This window comes from Leptonotus elevatus, chromosome 4, assembly GCF_054856555.1.
Source record: "Leptonotus elevatus isolate MCC_2025b chromosome 4, RoL_Lele_1.0, whole genome shotgun sequence".
Lineage (NCBI taxonomy): Eukaryota > Metazoa > Chordata > Actinopteri > Syngnathiformes > Syngnathidae > Leptonotus > Leptonotus elevatus.
The window spans coordinates 4,681,092-4,704,138 of NC_141242.1; the positions used below are offsets into that span (position 1 = coordinate 4,681,092).

The 23,047-nt window shown below is 36.9% G+C and overlaps 1 protein-coding gene across 6 annotated transcripts in view; it reads left to right on the forward strand.

Annotated features, from left to right (window-relative positions):
• pparab (peroxisome proliferator-activated receptor alpha b) overlaps positions 1-21,375 on the forward strand; it is a 40,040-nt gene extending 18,665 nt beyond the window's left edge. For all 6 annotated transcript variants that reach the window (XM_086072637.1, XM_086072635.1, XM_086072639.1 and 3 more), the window contains 6 exons: positions 597-868; positions 4,299-4,477; positions 6,765-6,903; positions 11,825-12,024; positions 15,373-15,826; positions 17,122-21,375. In XM_086072637.1, the coding sequence (XP_085928763.1) occupies positions 597-868; positions 4,299-4,477; positions 6,765-6,903; positions 11,825-12,024; positions 15,373-15,826; positions 17,122-17,366 (1,489 nt within the window). In that variant the 3' untranslated portion in view covers positions 17,367-21,375. The remainder of the gene's footprint in view (positions 1-596; positions 869-4,298; positions 4,478-6,764; positions 6,904-11,824; positions 12,025-15,372; positions 15,827-17,121) is intronic.
• The last annotated feature ends 1,672 nt before the right edge of the window (positions 21,376-23,047 follow it).

The following is a 23,047-nucleotide window of genomic DNA, read 5'->3' on the forward strand; positions in this document are numbered from 1 at the left end:
AATTTAATATTATTTGAGTTTTTCAAAATTTTTATCAGGTCCTTGAAGAAGCCATAATTAATGAATATCAAATTGAAATGAATCGAATCGAATCTGAAATCTTGTGAATCTAAATCAAATCAATTGAGGAAATTAGAATCCATAACCAGGCCTGAATAACTCCTTCACTCCCAGCCATTTTCACTGAAGCAACCCCTTTCGCTCCCGGCTGTTTTACTGGATTTTGACTGATTTTGCAAGGCCCACAGAATATTGTGTTCTATTCGCTATAAAAACATGTAACCTACCAAAAAGTATATTTGTATCTGTTTCCGTTTTGCAGCAATTAGCATTAGAATATAGCTCATTTAAAAAGTGTCATCATTATTCACGAATCTGTTTAAAACACTGGGGAAAAGAGCTTTTTGCGACATTAATTTCATCTCTTACACTCTGCTTCCACCTGCTGGCTGTTTTTGTAATAACTACCATTGCTTTAAGCGACCTCGACAAGGTCAGAGGCCTGCATAAGCAACACTCCTAAAATGGTCACAATATGTATGACCATATCAGAAGACGGAATGTTTACCAGTTCCGACCCTTTGTTTCTCCATCAGTCCGAGGAGTGAGCTCGCCGGCGGACCCCGCGCCTCCCCGCGCCTCCCCGCTCTCAACGCGGCCATGGTCGACATCGAGAGTCACTACCGCCCGCCTTCGCCCCTGGAAGACTCCATGCTGGGCAGCCCGCTGTGCGCCAATGACGACTTCATCGGCGGCATGGAGGAGCTCCACGACATCTCGCAGTCCATCGACAGCAGCACCCTCAGCTCCTACGACGCACCCGAGTACCAATCGTCCAGCAACGGCTCGGAAGGCTCCACCGTCTTTGGTGAGGAATGTTTTCATTTGATGGTTCTTTACTCATAAGGAAAGAGAGTTGAGAGGCGGGGTACACCTTGGAGGGGAGGGAGGGGGGGAGGGGTCAGGAAGGCTGAACAATTAATCTAATTCCAATCGCAATATAGTCGAATGCGATTTTTCAAATCGCAAAATATATTTATATAGCGTCTAGATAAATTTTGTGCTCAAGAAGGGCAATTCACGTTTGCTCATCATTGTTTCATGAAATGTGGTAAATTGACAAAGTCAGAGTAAGTCAACTTGAATTTAAGTCGATAAATAAACTGTCTCTCGTATTAATTCATGGTTCATTTGCCTTTATATTTGCGTAAGCTAAAGCTCGCTAGCATAGCTAGCTTTAAATGTAACGCTAGCTATGTAGCTAGCATTGGCTATAAGACCAAAACATTTGTGTAATCAATCTGTTATTGTTCATTGTAATATAGATAAATTTATTGGTCGTGTTTAAAAAAAACATGGGACGAGTAGTAAGTAGTAAGTTAACTCAAATTTAAATCGATACATAAACTATTTTTCATATGAATGTATGGTTCATTTGCCTTTACTTTAAGCTAAAGCTAGCTAGCTTTAACTGTTACGCTAGCTATGTAGCTAGCATTCGCTATAAGACCAAAACATTTGTGTAATCAATCTGTTATTGTTTATTGTAATATAGATTAATTTATTGGTTGTGTATAAAAAAAAAAAAACATGGGAAGAGTAGTAAGTAGTAAGTTAACTCAAATTTAAATCGATACATAAACTGTTTTTCATATGAATTATGGTTAATTTGCCTTTACTTTAAGCTAAAGCTAGCTAGCATAGCTAGCTTTAAATGTAACGCTAGCTATGAAGCTAGCATTGGCTATGAGACCAAAACATTTGTGGAATCAATCTGTTATTGTTTATTGTAATACATATTAATTTATTGCTTGTGTTAAAAAAAAAACATGGAAAGGGGAACTTGGGGGAGTTAAATCTCACAATTACATTATTTTCAAACGCTTTCTTCTTGAGTAGCCAGCCAATCGCAATGTCATATTCATAGTTACTGACTTCAATTATACAGTACACTTTCACATGGCAGTGTTATCTCCAAAAATCCGTGCCATGAAGCTGGTTTTAACTTCCTGTCGCTCGTGCACATTTTTAACATGCCAGAAACAAAGATTGTCGCAGCACATTGTCATTTTTGAGCATCTGAATGATCTAAGGGCCGACCAACACGGGGCCAGTCCCAATGAGTCGTCATGCCGTATCGTTGCAGACATTTCCTTGCTTTCGTGCACTGTGACAATTTGTGCTGGCCCCTCCCACAGCAGTTTTTTCCGGACGATTTATTTCACACTCACTCAGGGCAAGTAAAATCAAGCTGCTTGTATACAGTTACTGGCTTCCCCAAAATTATCGTAGCGATGGAATTATTTTCAGTACCTCATTTAGGATCCCCCCCCCTCCCACTTACACTTCCAATTCCATCACTTCAACATATTTCATTCACTGACTATTAGCGGCCGCTATTTTGGACCTGGGTTCATAATCAGGCTCTATGTGGTGTACTCCCACACTCTAATTTCAAAGTGTTTCCTCAGCAGCTCAATGTAATCTCCATGCGATTGTTTTTTAAGCGGTAGTCCCTTAATCCCTAATTTGCTCCAACCGAACGCGGATATACAACACCACAACAAAGACGGCTGATGACGGGGAAACATTTTTTTTCAAGCCATTTCCTTTTCATTTCTTTTGGACTTCATTTCCATGCGCTGGCTCCGTTGTTCTCCACGAGTCGGAATCCCCTCCCCACCGCATTCCACAGCCACCTCAAACCACCTCTCGGGAAACATCCACTGGGCTTCTGTTCCCTCCTGAATAGCGGATGAGGTGGACAGCTGGGAAAATTATGCAACAAGCGAAGACGCTGCAAAAAAGGAAATGGTTTTAGAGCGACAATGCATTATGTGAGCGATGGTGGTAGACAGGAAACACTTGGTCATGGAAAAGTCACACTGTTTGGGTTTTAGTGCTGTAACAGGCAAGAACTTTTTGGGCTGCTGCATTGGCATCTCAAATCATGTGGACCGGCAGCCTATTGGACTATTTCTGTACCCGCTTCCCTCCACATGACCGAACAGACAAACTGGTGGCAATCACATGAATGGAAAATAAACTTTTGTTACCGTCGGGAAGCAAAATACCCCAAGTGAAGAATCCAAATGACCTATAATAAAATCATTTAAAGTGTGTACACATTAGCCTATGGCAGCTTCAGTCAGTTGGCTGCTGGCTAGTGCAAAAAGCTAACATTTCAGGCTACGCTTATGTCTTCATCTACCAGTCGTAAAAATATGTTCCATAACATCTGACAGTCCTATCAAATAATGAAACCAACCACTATTGTAACATAAAACTTCAAAACAATACACATAAAACACTCTTACGTTTTGATTGTAACCGGATAGCATTTAGCAAGTCTGCGGCTAGCCCAAGAAGCTAGCGTAGCAGTCCACATCTTCACTTGATGCTCTTTTCTCGTCAAACATGACAAAAAGATGCAGTTATTGCATGACACCAATCACAAAAAGCTTCTCACTGAGAGAAATCCAAAAGTAGGGACCTGTCAAAATAATAATTGGGGAATAATTCAACTCCAACTGTACAAGTTTTTTTCATTTTTGTTTTATTTATTATTATAATTATTATTTATTATTTTATTTTATTCATTGTGCGGTGGCAAAAATAATCATTCATGGTGTCAGGCGATAATTTTTTTTCAACATAATCGCATTACTTAAATAGTTAACTCACGATTAATCGCAAATCTGTTCTAAATGTACAATAAAATAGTTTTCATACTCTTAACATAAAAGTGGGAACATATGTGTATGCACCTTTTAGTCATTGATGCAGTAATTTCATAATAATTCATAAAATGTAGTTAAAATTAAAAAGATGTACTGAACTGTAAAAAAAAAAGTGTGATATTGATTTGTTGAGGTCATTTTTCTGCCACTAGATGGCATAATTGCATTTGTAAGACGGTGACAGCTCAGTGCATTTTTTTTCCATATTAAGAGCTATCTAATCTTTAACATAAAGTAACTTGTGAAATTGTGCGCATTTTTAAAATTGTAAAATACAACTTGAGCCCCCAGTCTCCACAAATCAATGCATTATTATAAAATTGATTACTGTTCAATTTTGACGCGTCTGATATGTTGCAACTGGAATTCCCCCAGTACAGGCTTTCCAAGTGAAATTAGTGGCATTAAAGGAACTTTAAATGAACTCCAAATGAACGCAGTAATTTGACACCCCTTATAATAACAACAATAATAATAATAATAATAATAAATAAATAACAACTTCTGTACCTGGCTAATGACATGCGTAATCACACATTCCGCTCTCATGTTTGGCAGACGCCCTGACGCCGGCATCCAGCCCGTCGTCGTCGGTGGCTTACGGGTTGGCGGCGAGCCAGGAGGACTTCTCGCCTTCCCCTTCGTCCTCCTCGTCATCGTTCAGCCTGGAGTGTCGAGTGTGCGCCGACCGCGCCTCGGGCTACCACTACGGCGTCCATGCCTGCGAGGGCTGCAAGGTGAGAAGACGACCACGACGACGACTGCGCACTTCAATTATTCAAACAAACAAACAAACAAGCAAGCAAGCGCTTCTCTACTCGAGTTTCATGTTGGCAAAGATGCACTTGTTCATCCATCGAGCGCTACAATGATCCGACTTTTGCAGGTTGGAACGTAGCCTCTATGCCAAATGGCCGTAAAGCACAAATGCTGGAGAGTGAAGGTGACATCAGTCCACTGATGTGACGCATCGGTCACTTGACACAATCAAGTTTGAGTTCATGCTTTAGCGTCGAGCTGGAGAGCAACGCAAGACCATTTCGGGCCGTGCAATTCTTTGAAATTCAATTACAATTTCAATTATTACGCGCCCCAATTACAAAATCAGCATAATTGTAAACAAAGAAAAAGATTATTATTCCAAATTTTCAGTTGCTTAAATGTATACGTTTGCAAATGTTTTTAATTTTAAAATAACTAATTCAATCCATTTTATATATATCATCCAAAAGGAACTTGTATAATTATAGAGTTTCAAAGAACTTTATTGGTCTTAATATTTATTTATTTTATTTTTTTACGTTTAAAATTTTTCTTGTTTTGTAAAAAAAAAGAAAAAAAGATCGTTCTACTGCACAGTGCGCACGCTGCACTCCAACGTAAGTTTTTGCCAACATAAATAAAAATAAAAATATATTATTATAAATTCAGTTTGGTCCAAAAAAGAACTTACATAATTATAGTGTTTCTATTTTATTTTAATTGACCTTAATATTTTTAAATGCTTAAACAATTTCTTGTTTTGCACCCAAAAAATTTTTTTTAAATAATCATGATTTTAATTATTGCCAAAATAATTGTAAATATTATTTATACCGATTTTTTGTTTTTGTTTTTAAAGAACACATTTTTGCCATTCACAAGTGTGCACCAAGAATGGATTTTGTTCAGATTTGTAAACTATTTAAAAAATAATAATAATAATGTAAAATTGAAATAGAACCATTTATATCAAATCAAGTTTTGTTTATTTATTTATTCAAAGATTCATTCATCAGTGTGTCTAGGAATGTTGTCATAGCAAATTTGGATGAAGTTCTCATGGGCGCGCGCGTGTGTGTGTGCGTGCGTGCATGCGTGCGTGCTAGGGGGGAGCTGCTTGTGTCTTTGTAAAGTTGTCTGGAGCAGAATTCCAATTAGTTCATTAAAGTGTCTGGAACTTGTCAAGCCAAACGCTCCCAACGGCCCAACACGCATCGCTTGTGTAATCACTTGCGTAGCCCATTGTGAATATATCAAGAGCTTAAAAATCATTTTGTGCTCGTCCAAACAATGACAAAATAAAACAAAAATGAAATAAATGCTTCTTAAATGTTAACTACAATGTTAACTGCCCTAAAACAAATGTACTGTTTTTAACTCATTCACTGCCATTGACGGCTATAGACGTCAAAAATTCATTTAAACTATTTCTATTAGTTTAACATTTTTTCCCACTTTTGTTAACAAGATTATGAAAACCTAGAATTTATTTTTTAATTGTTCATTAAGAACAGAAGTAAAATTTATGATTAATCGTGAGGTAACTAGTGAAGTCATGCAATATATTTTTTTTAATTAAACATTTCCTTTTTTTCTAATTGCATCAGGTGATTAACATTTTTTATTTTAATTTATCGCATGACTTTAATAGTTCGAGGTTTTCATACTCTTGTTAACAAAAGTGGAAAAAATGTTAAACTAATAGAAATAGTTCAAATGAATTTCTGACGTCTATAGCCGTCAACGGCAGTGAATGAGTTAATACCTGTTCAAAAGTCAAACAGTTTGGGATTTTTCAAGATTTTGGGGTGGTCTGCAACCCTGTGTCCCACTAAGGTAGATCCGCCCTTGCCCTGAGTAGATCTTGATATTCAGAACCAAAACAAGAGTAATCTGTAATGAAAGGACTTAAAAAAATAATAATTAAGTAGTGTTGGTTCTTAATGAATCATAAATATGAACACGAGCGTACCAAATATCCTTTCTGCATTCGTTAGCCACATGAAGAAAAGTGGTGTTCAATTTTACGAGCGGTTGTTCTAATTTCCTCTGCTGCCAGCGTCATCCTGAAACTTTGATGTGGTGTGTAGTTGAATTTTCATCTTTGCATGTCTGAACACAATGCGGTCATGGCTATAAACAGGTTTGTGTCTATACTTTTATTAGCATGTGTACGGGGGGCGGGGTGGGGGGGGCGACTTTTGCAAAATGCTGTTTTTTACCAAGGAATACCCAACGTAACCATTTTGGTCCTTCCTTCAGGGCTTTTTCCGGCGGACCATCCGTCTCAAGCTGGACTACGACAAGTGCGAACGCCGCTGCAAGATCCAAAAGAAGAACCGCAACAAGTGCCAATACTGCCGCTTCCAGAAGTGCCTGTCCGTGGGCATGTCCCACAACGGTGAGTCCAAACCAGCAGAGCCGCTCCCTCTTTTGTAAGCGCGCGCGCACACACATGCGCACTTAAAGCGATACCGCGACTGTGCAACGCAAACGCTGCCAAGTGTCTAATTAGCACTGGTGTGCTTAAGAGTGCAAGTCGAGGCACCTCACTGCTCTGTGTGTCCTCTTTTAACTTTTCTTTTCTACACTGAATGAAATAAGCCTTTGAGACGTATTTAGCGTCAAAATAAGTCGCAAATGGAGAGAAGTGACGTCAACCTCTGTTGAGTGCTTGATTGAGATTTTGGAGGCTGAAATGGAAGAAACGGGGTCAATCGCGATTCTCATTTAGTACGATTCAGAATCGATTTTAAATGTCCCAAAAATTTATTTTATTTAAATTATTTTATACTGTCTTGCCTTTGTCTGTGTGTGCCTTTTCATGCCTGTTCATGTTGTACCCGATTTGGCCACTTAGGGGCAGTGTGGTGCCACGCGGTCTGATACACTGTTAAGTTGTAGCCACATTAGAGAGTAGAAGGAAAAAGTCACGATCAAGTTATTCCATTAAAAGTTGTTTTATTGCAGTGTGGAGCTGTTTTTTTTTTGTGATAAAAGTGCCGCGAGTAGCGTGCTAATTAGCATTAGCGAGTCAGACTGGAGTAGATCATTACAATTCCAAAGCCAAAATCATTGTCAATCAAATCATTTTGAATCAAAAATCGTTCACAAACTTTCACAACATTGGAATTTTCGGTTTTCTTCAATGATAACGTTTTAAGGGGAAAATAAACGGCCGATTGTTTTGGCCGATGTTTGAAGGGTAATAATCGGCCGGTTATAATCGGCAGCCGATTAATCGGTCGGGCCCTACTATGAAAGTTAATAAAGGAAGGAAACTATTTTGGGGCATTTTGTTGAAACAAAATTCATTCTTTACTTTTGTACTTAAGTACATTTCGGAGTCACAGTACTTGTAAACACACACACACAAAGAGACGCAAACACGGCATGCCAAGCTATGTTCAAGGTCAACGTCCGCATTCGAAACACATTTCGAAGATGTCGTTGGCGTGCAAGCGGTCCGATTATTCAATAAGGTCACCATTTGCGCTCATATTACACAATGTTGGGTGGCGGTGGAGCTTGGCCGATACTTTATTGATTTGTGGTTGATTTTTTTGTTTTAAAGCTTGAGCTCCGAATTTTGCGCATCCCTTACTTCCTCTCATTCTTGAGTTTCAAGGGTTTAAGTGTAACAAAAGAGGGGGAGGGGGGGGGGGGGTTGGACGCGGCTGCAGTGGGATCTCTTTGGAGTCTCGTGATGGATGACGTGCCAGATTCTGCGCTAATTTTGGACCTTGGTCTTTCGATCTGCAATGGATACAAGAGCTAAATTTGAATCGGATGCTGCCTGACTATGTTATCTATATCCATATAGATAAACATACATACAGTAATAAGCCATGGCTTCTACCCGTCAGCCCTTCTTTCGGATGTCAATGTTGCAAATGATATGATGTGATCAATGTAACCTGTAATAATGTGTCTGAAAGGAAAAAAATATAGAAAACAAAACAGCATATCACGTGAGAAGTGTTATGTAATAGGAGTATGAATTTGGCAATTTACATTACACTTCAGCTGATTTTTATTTATTTTTCTCAGTATCGATTATGAGTGCTAGATATGGTGGTTGCGAACATCACAACACGCAGCAGCTAGTGAATATATATTGACTTTTTTTTGTTTATTGCCACTTCCTGTTGAATTTTACTTACTTTAAAGCTAAACATCAAACAGAGACACATTAAGTATTTAAACTAGTAAGCGCATTAACTTTGTCTCACAAATGTCAGCTAGCTTCATGCTAACCCACAAAACAAAGAGAATGAAACATTATGTGTTTACCAAAGGCACATTGTGTCTTGCGAGAGTCAGCTAGCTTCATGCTAACCCACAAAGCAAAGAGAATTGCACATTGGGTATTTATAACCAAAGGCACATTTTGTCTTACAAATGTCAGCTAGCTTCATGCTAACCCACAAAACAAAACCAATTACACAATGTGTGCTTAGCCCAAGCGCATCAACTTTGTTTTACAAAAGTCCGCTAGGCGCCAGCTTCATGCTAACTCAAAACGCTGTAGACGAGCTAATGAAACTACCATTGATTTTGTAGTAGTAACATTTAAACAACTTATAATTGCGCTCATGTGTTAGCAAATTGAGTGTACAGGCATATGCTATCTATCCTTAGCACACAAAAAAGCAGTATGATGTTTCATCATTAAATCTGTATAGTTTTTTTGTGTGTTTTATACAGAGCAGAATGGGCAGTGCCCGTTGAATTATTATGATGTACGAATTGCATTCTTTACATTTTATTAAATTATGTCCTGTATGTATATCTGAAGTACAATACTATAGAATTTCCATTCCTTTCAATGGGGTGAGAGAATTGGAGATGCACAAAATGTTTTGAGTGACGAGCGACTGTACTGAACGAAATTGAAGGCACCGCTGTATATCATATTTACTTGTAAGCTATAAATATTGTAGCACGATATTAAAATCGTGAATAAGAAAGATTTTAAGTGTGTCGACGATATGATTATACCAGCAGGATGTGTTCAAATATCTACATTGACTGTTTATTAACTCATTCACTGCCATTGACGGCTTTAGACGTCAAAAATTATTTTTAACAATTTCTATGAGTTTAACATTTTTTTTCCCATTTTTGATAACAAGAGTATGAAAACCTAGAAAAAAAGGTTTTATTGTACATTTAGAACAGTTATAAAATTTGTGATTAATCATCAGTTAATTATTGAAGGCTTTAGACGTCAAAAATTATTTTTAACAATTTCTATTAATTTACATTTGTTTCCATTTTTGTTAACAAGAGTATGAAAACCTAGAAAATGTTTTATTGTACATTTAGAACAGATATAAAATTTGTGATTAATCATGAGTTAATTATTGAAGGGGTTAGACGTCAAAAATTATTTTTAACAATTTCTATGAGTTTAACATTTTTTTCCATTTTTGTTAACAAGAGTATGAAAACCTAGAAAAAAGTTTTGATTGTACATTTAGAACTGATATAAAATGTGTTGATTAATCATGAGTTAATTATTGAAGTCATGTGATTAATTACAATTAAAAAATTTAATCGCCTGACGACCTAATTTTTAATAATCTTTTCTTTTTTTAAATAATCTTTTTTCAAAAATGAAAAGATTATTTAAAATAAGGGCGTCAGGCGATTAAATTTTTTAAAATAGTAATTTATCGCATGACTTCAATAGTTAACTCATGATTAATCACACATTTTTTATCTGGTCTTAATGTACACAATTTTTTCCCCCTAGGTTTTCATACTCTTGTTAACAAAAGAGGGAAAAAATATTAAACTAATTGAAATGGTTCAAATGAATTTTTTGACGTCAATGGCAGTAAATGAGTAAACGATTCTCTGTCCGACAGCCTCAGTGAAAAGTGAGCACACTGCTGCGTCGCTTACTGTGCGGACATACTTGTTCATCAGCTTATTGGATCAAATCAGATCTATTCTTATAAGCTGCAGTAGTTTGTGTATGTGAGGTTAAATGCAGTTCACTTGCAATCTCGTTAGTCAGATGGGATCAGGCCGTCTGAGTGAAGCCTCAGGGGGAAAAAATGTTGAGTGACTGGAAAGGTGCAAACGTTTTGACCGAATTTGGTTCTCGTTACGCCCATCCAGTCGAAAATTGCGAGTCCAAGTGGTTCTTGTTGCAACAGACATGTATTGAGGTGAAGCACGCCGGCCCGTGAGAACTGTACAAAATACAGAAAACACCATATTAAACAGCCAAATAACACAAAATACTTCTCATAGAGATCATAAAGATATAAACAATCCAAAAATAACTTGTATTTGCCATATAGGCCTGTTGACATCCACTACATAAGCCTGCTAACGATGATAGCATGCTAACGTTCTAGCGCTAGCGTGCTAGCAAGCTAACAGTAGTACACTACTTCCAAAAGGCATGGTAAATACTAACAGAAAGAGTGCAAATGCTTATATATATAAAATATAATTTATCTTATTTATTTTATTTTATTTTTATTTTTTTTACCAGAAAATCAATGTGTCACGGCAAAAGAACACTTGTCATCATCAGTATTTACAAAACTTCAGAATTTCCGGCTGGCTTTCGAATCGATAGTCTTAGAAGGAATGACGTAGCAATGCGTCAATCATTAGCATCGCCATACAACACTCACATAACGAACTCGGGGTGTTAGGAAAAATCGATTCGGCAATATATCGAGATATTACAGCGCGCAATTCTTGAATCGATTCGATATGCGGCCGAATCGATTTTTAAACAACAAAACGTCTTACTTAGGGTTAGGATTTATACGTTAAGCATGAAAGAATGTTTTATTAATGGAACATGAAGCCTTAATATTTTATTTCAGTGCTGTTCAAACATGAAACAGACTGCAACCTGAATTTTCAGATAAAAAAATGTTCATACAAATCTTACAGTGTACATGTACAAGTTTACTGATTAGTATTTTCTAAATTTGAGTTTAAAAAAATCGCAATAATCAATTCAGAGATTCGTATCGGGATTAAACGGTATCGAATCGCCAGGTACTAGGCAATTCACACTCCTATAACGAACATTAGTTCCACTATAAAAACAAACCCTTGAAACAACGACATTCTTACAAATGCATAATAAATCTTCATATTCATGATGTAATGTAATAAAACTAGACACATTCAAATTCAGCGATTAGTATTCAGCTTTTCAGCATTCCCCCGCAATTCCTGCAGAAATTGCACTTTGTCCAGTTCTCATTCATTCTCCTTGTTTCTCATGGCAAGTATGAGAATCGCGCTAACTCATTGATTGAGCGCATACGTCGCTTTCCACGCAGCCATCCGCTTTGGCCGGATGCCGCAGTCGGAGAAGCTGAAGCTGAAGGCCGAGCTGGTGACGGGGGACCGCGAGGTGGAGGACCCCCGGCTGGCCGACCAGAAGACGCTGGCTCGGCAGATTTACGAGGCCTACCTCAAGAACTTCAACATGAACAAGGCCAAGGCTCGGACCATCCTCACAGGGAAGACCAGCACCCCGGTAGGTTTTGTCATTTTGTCACAGGTCACCTCTTGTTGACACTTGGAAAATCCATTTCTTCCCCAATGGAGCGGTTTCACGCCGCTTCTTAGCACATTTTCAACTTTGCACTCAGAATGTGTGTCTCAATAGCTGGCGGCCTGTCGCGTCGCAGATGATGTGCAGCAACTAAAGCGCGAGGAGATGCCAAAGATGCCGTAAATGGAGGCAGGCCGTTATTTTTCTCTCCATCCCTGCACTCTTTCAAACCGTGTCCCAAACCTCCGTAACGTTCCCCCGCATCGTCTTCACACTTGGTCTCGTTCAGATGTCCAAATGAACTCAGAGACGTTTTGCACGCATTTTTGCCAAATGAACCCCCCAAAGTGAACCCAACTGAGACCACACCATAAATCAAATGTAATTTATAAGCGTCACATTAGAAGGCCGTTTTTTTCATGGATTAATGTCCCCCACGCCCACCCACTCGACTTTCTATCGTCAACAGATTTATTTTCCTAAAATAACTTTGGCCACAACTCAAGTACTGTCATGATCATCGTCTTCAGTTTCATAGTTTTTCTCCCGTTCAGCATGTCTAAAGGAAAAAGTAACTGGGAAAAAAATGCTGCAATAGTGGTCTATCAATATTTCATGAAAGATGATAAATAGCGTCATTTTGGAAATCGGAGTTGGCAGAATGTTGTGCTGATGAATTAGGAAACGTACATTAACTCATTCACTGCCATCGACGACTATAGACGTCAAAAATTCATGTGAACTATTTCTATTCGTTTAACAATTTTTCATTTCATTAATTTTTTGATGAAAACCTATATTTTTTATTGTACATTAATAACAGATATAAAATTATCATGCGATTAATTACGATTAAAGTCCCCTTATTTTTATTTTATTTATTTATTTAAATTAGGCCCGTCAGGCGATGATGGTCGCGACCCGACCCCGGATAAGCGGAATTGAAGACGGAACGGAACGGAACGCAAAGGCGATGATTACATTTTTTAAATTGTAATTAATCACATGACTTCACTAGTTAACTAACGATTAATCACAAATTGTATATCTGTTCTAAATTTAAAACAACAAAAATTCTAGGTTTTCATACTCTTGTGAGCAAAAGTGGAATTTTTTTTTAACTGATAAAAAAAGTTTAAATGCATTTTTGACGTCTATAGCCGTCAATGGCAGTGAATTAGTTAAAAGACTGCCCCCTACATGTCAAAATTGGAACTAAACCTTGATTTAGATTTAGATTAGCATTTTCTCAAGTAATTTCTGCACTTATAAATTACTAAAATGGAGTTCTTGGTGACTCACTTAATGCTCACTGTAATTTCCTGTAAATAACATACAAATTCTTTAACAAAAAATATCCCAAATTCTTTCACTGTATTTTATTCACGGCGGCAGGTACATCAAAATTACCAAAACAAAAATATAAAAAAATCTTGATGTTTACCAGAACCTAAAGGTTGTTAAAAAAAAAAGATGGTACTTTCATCCCAACATATTTAAAGTCTAGTGTAACAAACGTATGTAATGTAAAGTTCCTCAATTCCAAAAAGAAATGCTCAAGTGTGCACCGTCAGGATCCAGAAGCAGTAACGATGCTAAAAATAAGCAAATGCTGAGATTGTTATTCTTTTTATGCTTCAACTTTGAGGCTGTATCTGTCTTTTCAAAAATGTTCAAGTAATCTGTCGTTTTTTTATGCGATGTGAAAGTCGGCAATCATTATCGCAGAGACGACTCTATGTGCAAATCGTGGTTCGTGTGAAAATCAAGCAAAAATTCTGAACATTTGGCAATAATGGCAGTAAACAACAAGCTTGTTTCATTTTTATTAAAGAATAAACAACAATCATTTTTTTATGTCACCCGCATGAATGATCAATTGTCAACAAATTATCCAAAAAACATTAAAATATGTTTAGATTAGGGGTGTTAAAAATAGTGCATTAATTAAGATCCTTTAATGCAACAAAAAATGTTTTATGTGCAATTAATGACCGCCCCCTTACTAGGAAAGGCTGTACTGGTGGAATTCCAGTTGCAACGCAGCAGACATGTCCACTACTTTCAAATTAAGCAGTAATAAATGTAATAATAATGCATATATTTTTGGGGACTGGGGTCAAGTGATATTTTACAATTTTAAGAATGTGCAGAATTCCACAAGTACTTCATGTTAAAGATTCGATAGCTCTTAACTCATTCACTGCCATTGACGGCTATAGACATAAAAACATTCATTTGAACTATTTATTTTAGTTTAACATTTCTTTCCTCACTTTTGTTAACAAGAGTATGAAAACCTAGAATTTTTTTATCGCACATTTAGAACAGATATAAAATTTGTATTAATCGTAAGTTAACCAGTGAAGTCATGCGATTAATTACAATTAAAAAACCTGACGCCCCTAATTTTTTATATTTTTTTTCTTAAAAAAAAAAAGATTTAAAAATGAAAATAATTAACTTATTCACTGCCATTGACGGCTATAGACGTCAAAAATTCATTTTAACTATTTATTTTGCTAACAAGAGTATGAAAACCTAGAAAAAAATATATTGTAAATTGAGAACAGATATAAAATTTGTGATTAATCGTTAGTTAACTAGTGAAGTCATGTGATTAATTACAATTTAAAAATCTAATCGCCTGACGGGCCTAAAAAAATATATATATAAGGCGCGTTTAATCGTAATTAATGGCATGATAATTTTATATCTGTTATTAATGTACAAGAAAAAAATATAGGTTTTCCTAAAAAATGAAATTAAAAATTGTTAAACTTATAGAAATAGTTCACATAAATTTTTGACGTCTATAGTTGTCAATGGCAGTGAATGAGTTAAAAATTAAGGTTGGGCGATTAAAGTTTGTCATCGTAATTAATCACATGACTTCACTAGTTAACTCACGATTTTATATCTAATCTAAATATACAATAAAAAAATGTCTAGGTTTTTATACTCTTATTAACAAAAGTGAAAAAAGTTAAACTAATAGAAATAGTTCAAATGAATAATCTATAGCCGTCAATAGCAGTGAAGGAGTTTTAATATATGTCACCAACGTATTACAAATGCAATTATGCCATCTAGTGGCAGAAAAATGACCTCAACACAAATCAATATCACACTTGTTTTTTACAGTACAGTACATCTTTTTTCATTTTAACTCAATTTTGTGAATTATTATGAAATGACTGTTATCAGTGAGCATATACATTGTATTGTATTGCATTGTATTATACATGAGATTTTATGGTAAGTGTCATAAAATAACATGAGTGAAATGCCCGTCTTCACTTTTCCCAATGCGTGTGGTCTTTCGGACAGCCTTTGGTCATCCACGACATGGACACGCTGCAGCTGGCGGAGCAGACCCTGGTGGCCAAGATGGTGGGCTCGGCGGGGGTCCTGAAGGACCGCGAGGCCGAAGTGCGCCTCTTCCACTGCTGCCAGTGCACCTCGGTGGAAACGGTCACCGAGCTGACGGAATTCGCCAAGTCGGTCCCCGGCTTCTCGGACCTGGACCTCAACGATCAGGTGACCCTGTTGAAATACGGCGTTTACGAGGCCCTCTTCGCCATGCTGGCCTCGTGCATGAACAAGGACGGGGTGCTGGTGGCGTACGGCTCGGGCTTCGTCACGCGCGAGTTCCTCAAGAGCCTGCGGCGGCCATTCAGCGACATGATGGAGCCCAAGTTTCAGTTTGCCACCAAGTTTAACGCCCTGGAGCTGGATGACAGCGACCTGGCGCTCTTCGTGGCCGCCATCATCTGCTGCGGAGGTGAGGCCGTAGCAAAAACTGATGATTGGTTTGCAAATTTCAACCGCTTTCTCCTAAAACATTTTTTTTCTCTCCTTAGTTCTAATCCTTTTTTTCAACCCTGAAATTAAGACTTTGTTCTCATAGCATTGCATGTTTTTCTTCTAAAACATGTTTCTTTTACAATTTTTCTTACCAAATTTTTAACCGTTCTCAGGAAAATTTGCTTCTTTTTTTTATACTGTTTAAAAAAATTTTTTTTTTTAATGTTTTCCCTTAAAATTATGTTTTCTTCTAAAATGTGTTGTTTCTTTTACAATTGACTCTTTTCTCACTAAAAATGTGACAGTTCTCAGGAAAATTTGCTTTAAAAAATATATATATTCTACGGTTTTCTCCTAAAATTGCTCAAATTAAAATATATTTTTTTAAACATATATTTTTTCCTGTGAAAATAGTTTTCTTCTAAAATATGCTGTTTCTTTTACAATTAACTCTTTTCAGGAAAATGTTTCCTAAAATTGCTAAATTGTTCTCCAAAAATGTGTTACAATCAACTCTTATAATATTAATCTTTTTTTAAGATAAAATGAAAACTTAACTCTTTTTAGATTACGCTTTTTCTTGTAAAATTGCAATTTTTTCCTTTGAAAAATCACAATTTATTAATAAAAATTTTGACCTTTTTCCCTATAAAATCACAACTTTTAGTATTACAATAAAATGTAAATAAAATATAAAAAATGGCATATTTTCTCTGAAAATTTATTTCTCATAATATTGAGACTTAATGCAATTCTCTTTTTTTTTTAATGTTTTAATTTAAAAAAATCACAGTTTGTATAAATTCATTCTCCGAAAATTGCAACTTTGTTCATTTAAAAGTATTTTTCTCTAAATGTTTACATGCGTCTCAGCAAAGTACAAATGTACTTTTAAGTTTTTTTCAACTTAGGAGGCTGATATTTTAAAATTGACATCAAAGTGCCTTCGGGCTCGCATTGCAAACGTTGCGAGCCCGAGGTCAGTTTAATTTCTCTCAGTATTATGACAGTTTTCATTCTCTCTCTCGTGAAATAGTTTTTTACTCATACAATTTTTGACTTTAAGCCCGATTCAAATTGCAACTCTTTTTTCCTAAAAGGACAAACGTTTGCACCTAAAGAAATGTATTTTTCTCATAAAATCAAGACTTTATTTTAGTACAATTTTGACTTTAACATGAAATGATGGCATACCACACCCCCAAAAATGGAAACTTTGTGATTCTATTCATCAATTCCTCATATTAATTGTTGTATTCTATTTCCACGTAGACCGTCCCGGCCTGGTGAACGTGAGCCACATCGAGCGCATGCAGGAGAGCATCGTGCAAGTGCTGCAGCTCCACCTGCTGGCCAACCACCCGGACGACGCCTTCCTCTTCCCCAAGCTTCTGCAGAAGCTGGCCGACTTGCGGCAACTGGTCACCGAGCACGCTCAGCTGGTGCAGGAGATCAAGAAGACGGAGGACACGTCGCTGCATCCGCTCCTGCAGGAGATCTACAGGGACATGTATTGACCAGCGTCCCCCCCCATCCAATTGTACTTTTTCTTGTTGTTTGCGAACATAAGCTCCAGGTTGGACCCCTGACGCTCCCTCTCGTCATGTAGCGAGGGCTAGCTGTAGCTTCTGGTAGCTAATATTAAGCCTCGTTTCCACCAACCGGCGCACTGTTAGTTCGGTACGCTGATGGAGAAGTTGCACTCCCGGGGTTTATTCCGCTAGGCCCGATATAGCGATCCTGACGTTGACGTCGCGCGTCCCAAAATGGCCGACCATTTTGGCAGCATTGAAATCGCGTCTGCCACTTTGAGTAAACGGCAAACACCACACTTGAACAATGATTGGCAGCTGTTACGGACCAGAAAAAAAGGATCGAGCATGCTCCAAGCTACCAAAAGAGGAACCAATGCGTAGCCAATGTTGCACTTTGTACATGGTGGCTAAATCAGCAGATGCTAACTGTTACCACACGCAAAATGACGGGGAAATGCTACGGTGCTGCTACGGTTTAATAGATATTACACCGTTGAATTTAATGACTGACCAACACCATAAAGAAGACTTTTTGCGGGATAAATGACGCCGGCCGCGGCAGATTTAGCAGCTGCTAAATTGCTAACGTACATAAATAATAGGGGTGGGAATCTTTGAATGTCTCACGATTCGATTCCGATTTTTTGGGCGTGCGATTCGATTCAGAATCGATTTTCCGTTATCACCTATTTTTGGTTCAAAAATGATTTGATTGACAATTATTTTTGATTCAATTTATAGATGTTCAAAGAATCATAATGATCTACTCCAGTCTGACTCGCTAATGCTAACTAGTGCGCCACTCGCGGCACTTTTATCACTCAAAAGAACGGCTCCGCGCTGCAAAAAAACCCAACTTTTATTGGAATAACTTGATCGTGACTTTTACATTCTACTCTCTAATGTGGCTACAACTTAACAGTGTATTAGACCGCGTGGAACCACACTGCCCCTAAGTGGCCAAACCGGGTACTGTTGATGGTTGGTACATTCCCTTTGGCAAAAGTTTTGTAAATAATCGGGCCGACATACATTCCCACCTTTTGGCAATTTTCTTTTGAGGCTTGCTGGCTTCCGTCTGTTAATTTTCTACTTTATTGTCATCAAAAATATTCCCATAATATTTCAAATGTTTTTCATCATGAACCTATAACTTTTCTATTCTTCCAATTATAACTCATCTTACCTTGTAATTCTTTACAAAAATTAGCTCAAAATTACTTACTCATCCAAAATGATCTTCTTTTTTTTCTCTACACTTACAATTTTAGTCCAACGTTCTGATTTTTTTCACTTGAAATTATGACTTATTTATTATTATTATTTCATTTGTTACCATGCTGGTATTTTTTCCCCAAAAAATGTGAGGATTATTTTCCTAGAATCATATATTTTTTCCACAAAATTACTTTATTCTCTTAAATTGTTTTTCTCTTTAAAATTAATAAAATTGTGACTTTTTTGCTCCCCACATTTTTATTTTTATACTAAATTCATTGTTGAAAATTAAGGTCCCTCCTCCCGGAAAGAAATAAAATATGACTTTATTGAGAGCTTTCTGGCAACATTTTGGGGGAAATTGTAATCAGTTTAAATAAAATTGTATTGTAATTAACAACACAACATATTATTTATCCTACTAAAATTAAGAAATTTTTCTTCCTTTTTTTTTTTTACTTTATGCACCTTTCTCCTAAACTCTTTATTTTTATTTTGTACTTTATTTTACTTTTTAAAATTTGTTTTAATTACTTTTTTCCCCCGAGTACTGTTTCCAGGCTTGCTCAAAGTTGAATCATGAAGGGAAGTAGACAAAAGTCACATGCTAAGAAGAACAAACAACAACGAGCAGATGTGATGTCTCGCGTTTGCATTGTGACCTTCCTCTGGCGGCTCGTATTGATGATGTCATCAGGATGTAGCTTCCGTTGTAAACGCTTATCGTGATGACGTACGGAACTAAACTGCACTCTTTGGTGGGAACGTGGCTTTTGAGGCCTGGGCGAGCCGTTGATGATCAATTGGGGGGAGGGGGGGGGTCGAGGCGTGCTGCACTCCACTGAAACACCCGAAAAATGATGAAGAGTGAACTGTCACTCCAGCAGAATGTAGATTTTAATACAAATATAAACACATACGAGTGATCTAAAGCCATAAATAATCTTTTGCAGTTTAAGTAAAAGGCAGACTTGCACGTGACGTCTTGTTTTCATGTACTCATGAAATATTTCCTTTTCTGTGTGCGTGTGTGTGTGTGTGTGTGTACAGTGGATATCAAAAGTCTGCACACCCCTGTTTAAATGGCATTTTTTTCTGATTTTTTTTTTTTTAATGTACAACTAAAAATTTGTCTTCATGACAGAGAAATAGTAATAACATGTTTGCACAAGTCGGCACACCTTAACTCATTTGCTCCCAAAAACGTATAAATACGTTCCGTTTTAAATATACCCATGGTCCCCAAAACGTATTTATACGTTTTGTTTTGTTTTTATGCTAGAGCATACAGAAAGCTCTGATGCCGCCTCTGAACTGAAGAGAACGCTTGAAGCAATGGTAGTTATTACAAAAACGGCCAGCAGGTGGCAGCAGAGTATAAAAGATCACCCAGGGCCATGTTGCAAAAAGCTCTTTTCCCCACTGTTTTAAACAAATGTGTGAATAATGATGAAACTTAAGCTATATTCTAATGCAAATATACTTTTTTCCCTGATGAAAGAAGGGACTCTAATCTTTCTTTTGGTAGGTTCCATGTTTTTATAGCAATAGAGCACAATAATCTGTGAGTCTCGCAAAATTTGTCAAAATCCAATAAAACAGCCGGGAGCGAAGGGGGTTGCTTCAGTGAAAATGGCTGGGAGTGAATGAGTTAAAAAAAAATATATATATATATACACAACTCCAAATTTGTCTTCTTGAGAGAGAAATAGTAAAAACACGGTTGCACAAGTCTGCACACCCTCTTAAAATTGGGATGTGGCCGTGGTCAGAATTAATCCCGTTAGTTAATCGGGAGTCAACACACACTGCCACCATTTGAAGGTTTTGTTTTTGAGCAAAAACTTGGTATCTGAACGGGGTGTGGAGATACTTTTTATAGCCACTCAAAGTCCGACTAACCTCACATTATGTCCATCTGGAATTTGTCTTTTTCTTTTCTTTCACATGACACTGTAGTGTCCGACCGCCTCAGTGCACACAAGCGGGCCTGTGACTTTTAAAGGGACACGCTCTTTTTCTACTGGATTCTCCGTAAAGCACATGCACACGTACTCCATACTGGTGAAGTGCTTTGCCATATCGCAGCTAACCGTTCAAAAACAAGCCCAATTGCAATCGTTCTCACTTGTTTTATTTTTCAAAGTCAGCTAAATAATCTTGCTTCTGGTCCTGCTAACAATATGCATTGGGTTCACATTCAGGGCTCTTTTTCTACATATTTTTTTTTAAAATAAAACAAGGTGACGGATGTATATCAGCTTAATCTGGTGGAAGATTTTCAAAAGCAATTCAAAGCTAATTTGATGTCATCCTACACTTCATGTAAAGTGGATGATGTTTTTGTATTCTCGCAGTTTATTAGAGCCACATTGAAAACCAGGGGAATTGTGAAATTATTATTCATATAATTGACTTAGTCATAAAACTAGTACTTTTCATCATTGTTTTCTCAATTATGACATAATTCTCCTTAAATGTACAAAATTATTCTCCTAAAATGTTTTTTTTTCTGCATTAAAAGTGCAGCATTTCATCTTAAAATTGTGACTTTACTCCTGAAATTCAGTTCATTCTTGTAATTCTATGATTTTAATTCTTGTAATAATGTTTATTTTCAACGTGGCCCTCATACAAGACTTTTTAAAAAGTACACCAAGATTTTTTTATCCAGTTGAGACAAATCTGTTGAACTAATACGACTTTATGTTGGGAATCAATTCGCCGAGTGCGATGTTGACGCTTCAAGTGTATAAAAAGGTACAAATGGTAATCCACTCTTGTGTGTGGTAAATATTTTCATTTTAAAACAAAATGTACAGCAATTATAATAATGTACTGTATGCATTGTGCTTTAGCTGCCAGCTAATTGTGTTGAATTGAATTGGATTGTATTTTTATACCACAGTGTGTGTGTGTGTGTGTGGGGGGGGGATGTGGGTGGGGGGGGGGTGTGGGTGGGGTGGGGGTGTGTGGGGGGGGTGTGCAGTATGTATGACCCATTCTGATTGTTTGAACTCAGATTGAAGCGCAGCCAGGATACGGTTCATTTGAATAGATTCTTATTAGGGACATTCCGATGTGTTCTTTGATGATTTTTTTTTAACTATTTCACTGCCATTGACGGCTATAGACGTCCTAAATTAATTTTAACTATTTCTATTAGTTTAACTTTGAGAGAGTATGAGAGTATGAAAACCTAGATATATTTTTTTGGTACATTTAGAACAGATAAAAAATGTGTGATTAATCGTGAGTTACCTAGTGAAGTCCTGCGATTAATTACGGAAAAAAAATTATCACCTGACACCCCTAATTTTTAATAATATTTTCTTTAAAAAAATAATAAAAATAAATAATTGTAATTATTTTTTTCAATTTTTTTTTTAGAAAACATTCTTAAAAATTAGGAACGTCAGGTGATTACCATTTTTAAGCATAATTAATCGCATGACTTCACTAGTTAACTCACAATTAATCACAAATGCCACAGCCTTCACACAATGATGTTATTTGTAGTGTTATAGACCTGTATGCGATTATAGCCCATCACGTTGAAGCTCGGGTTGTACTCACTCGACGGCTGACCAACGATCTCTTCAGATTCCATCCGTATTGTTAGAGTAGACAATATTAAGTATTGTACTCTTTGCGTGTTCAATTAACTGAATGGTGAGATTCTGTTGAAGAAGTTCCTTTGCAAAGGTAAATAATTACCAGAAGCTTCTGATCACACAAATGAAGTCACCCAAGCAGTGCTCTGTTCAAATGTGTGTCTTCTCTCCAGCCCACATCATTATTTATTCACAAAGAGGGTTCATAAAAAAGTCAGCCCACAACACACCTGGTTACAACTGAATGAATACAAGAGAATCCGTTCCCATGGGTATAAATCAGATTAGAAAAAATACAATAATAATAAGCCTGACTCCCTTCCGACACAGCAGAATCCCGGCCCTCCCATTAGATAACGAATGAATGTTTGAACTCGTTGCCCTTCCTCATGAAAGTAACACAGACAAGAATACAATTCATTGAGCCTACACTGAGTCAACTAAATCCAAAACGGCTAAAATATAAATTAAAACTAAAAAAACAATGTTAATAACTCATCATTATCTAAAAGTATTAGCTGAATTTGCACATTTATTGATCCCTCCGTTGAAAGTCAAATTATGTTGGTATGCCATTAGGCTCATTTCTTTTGATGCAACTGCATCAACAGGACGTAAAAATATAGCCTGAAATTTGAATCGGCATGTGGCTTGAATCCGGTAGAGGGCTTGCGCATGCCGCATGGAGGTCTGATAGAAAAGGTCTTCAAAAAATAAAAAAAATCCACTGACGGAAATTAGCTTTTGATATTGATTAAAAACAAAAAATAACTTTTTTTTTCCCCATCTAAAAATACATGTAAACAACAGTCAACCAGAGTGGAGCGTAGA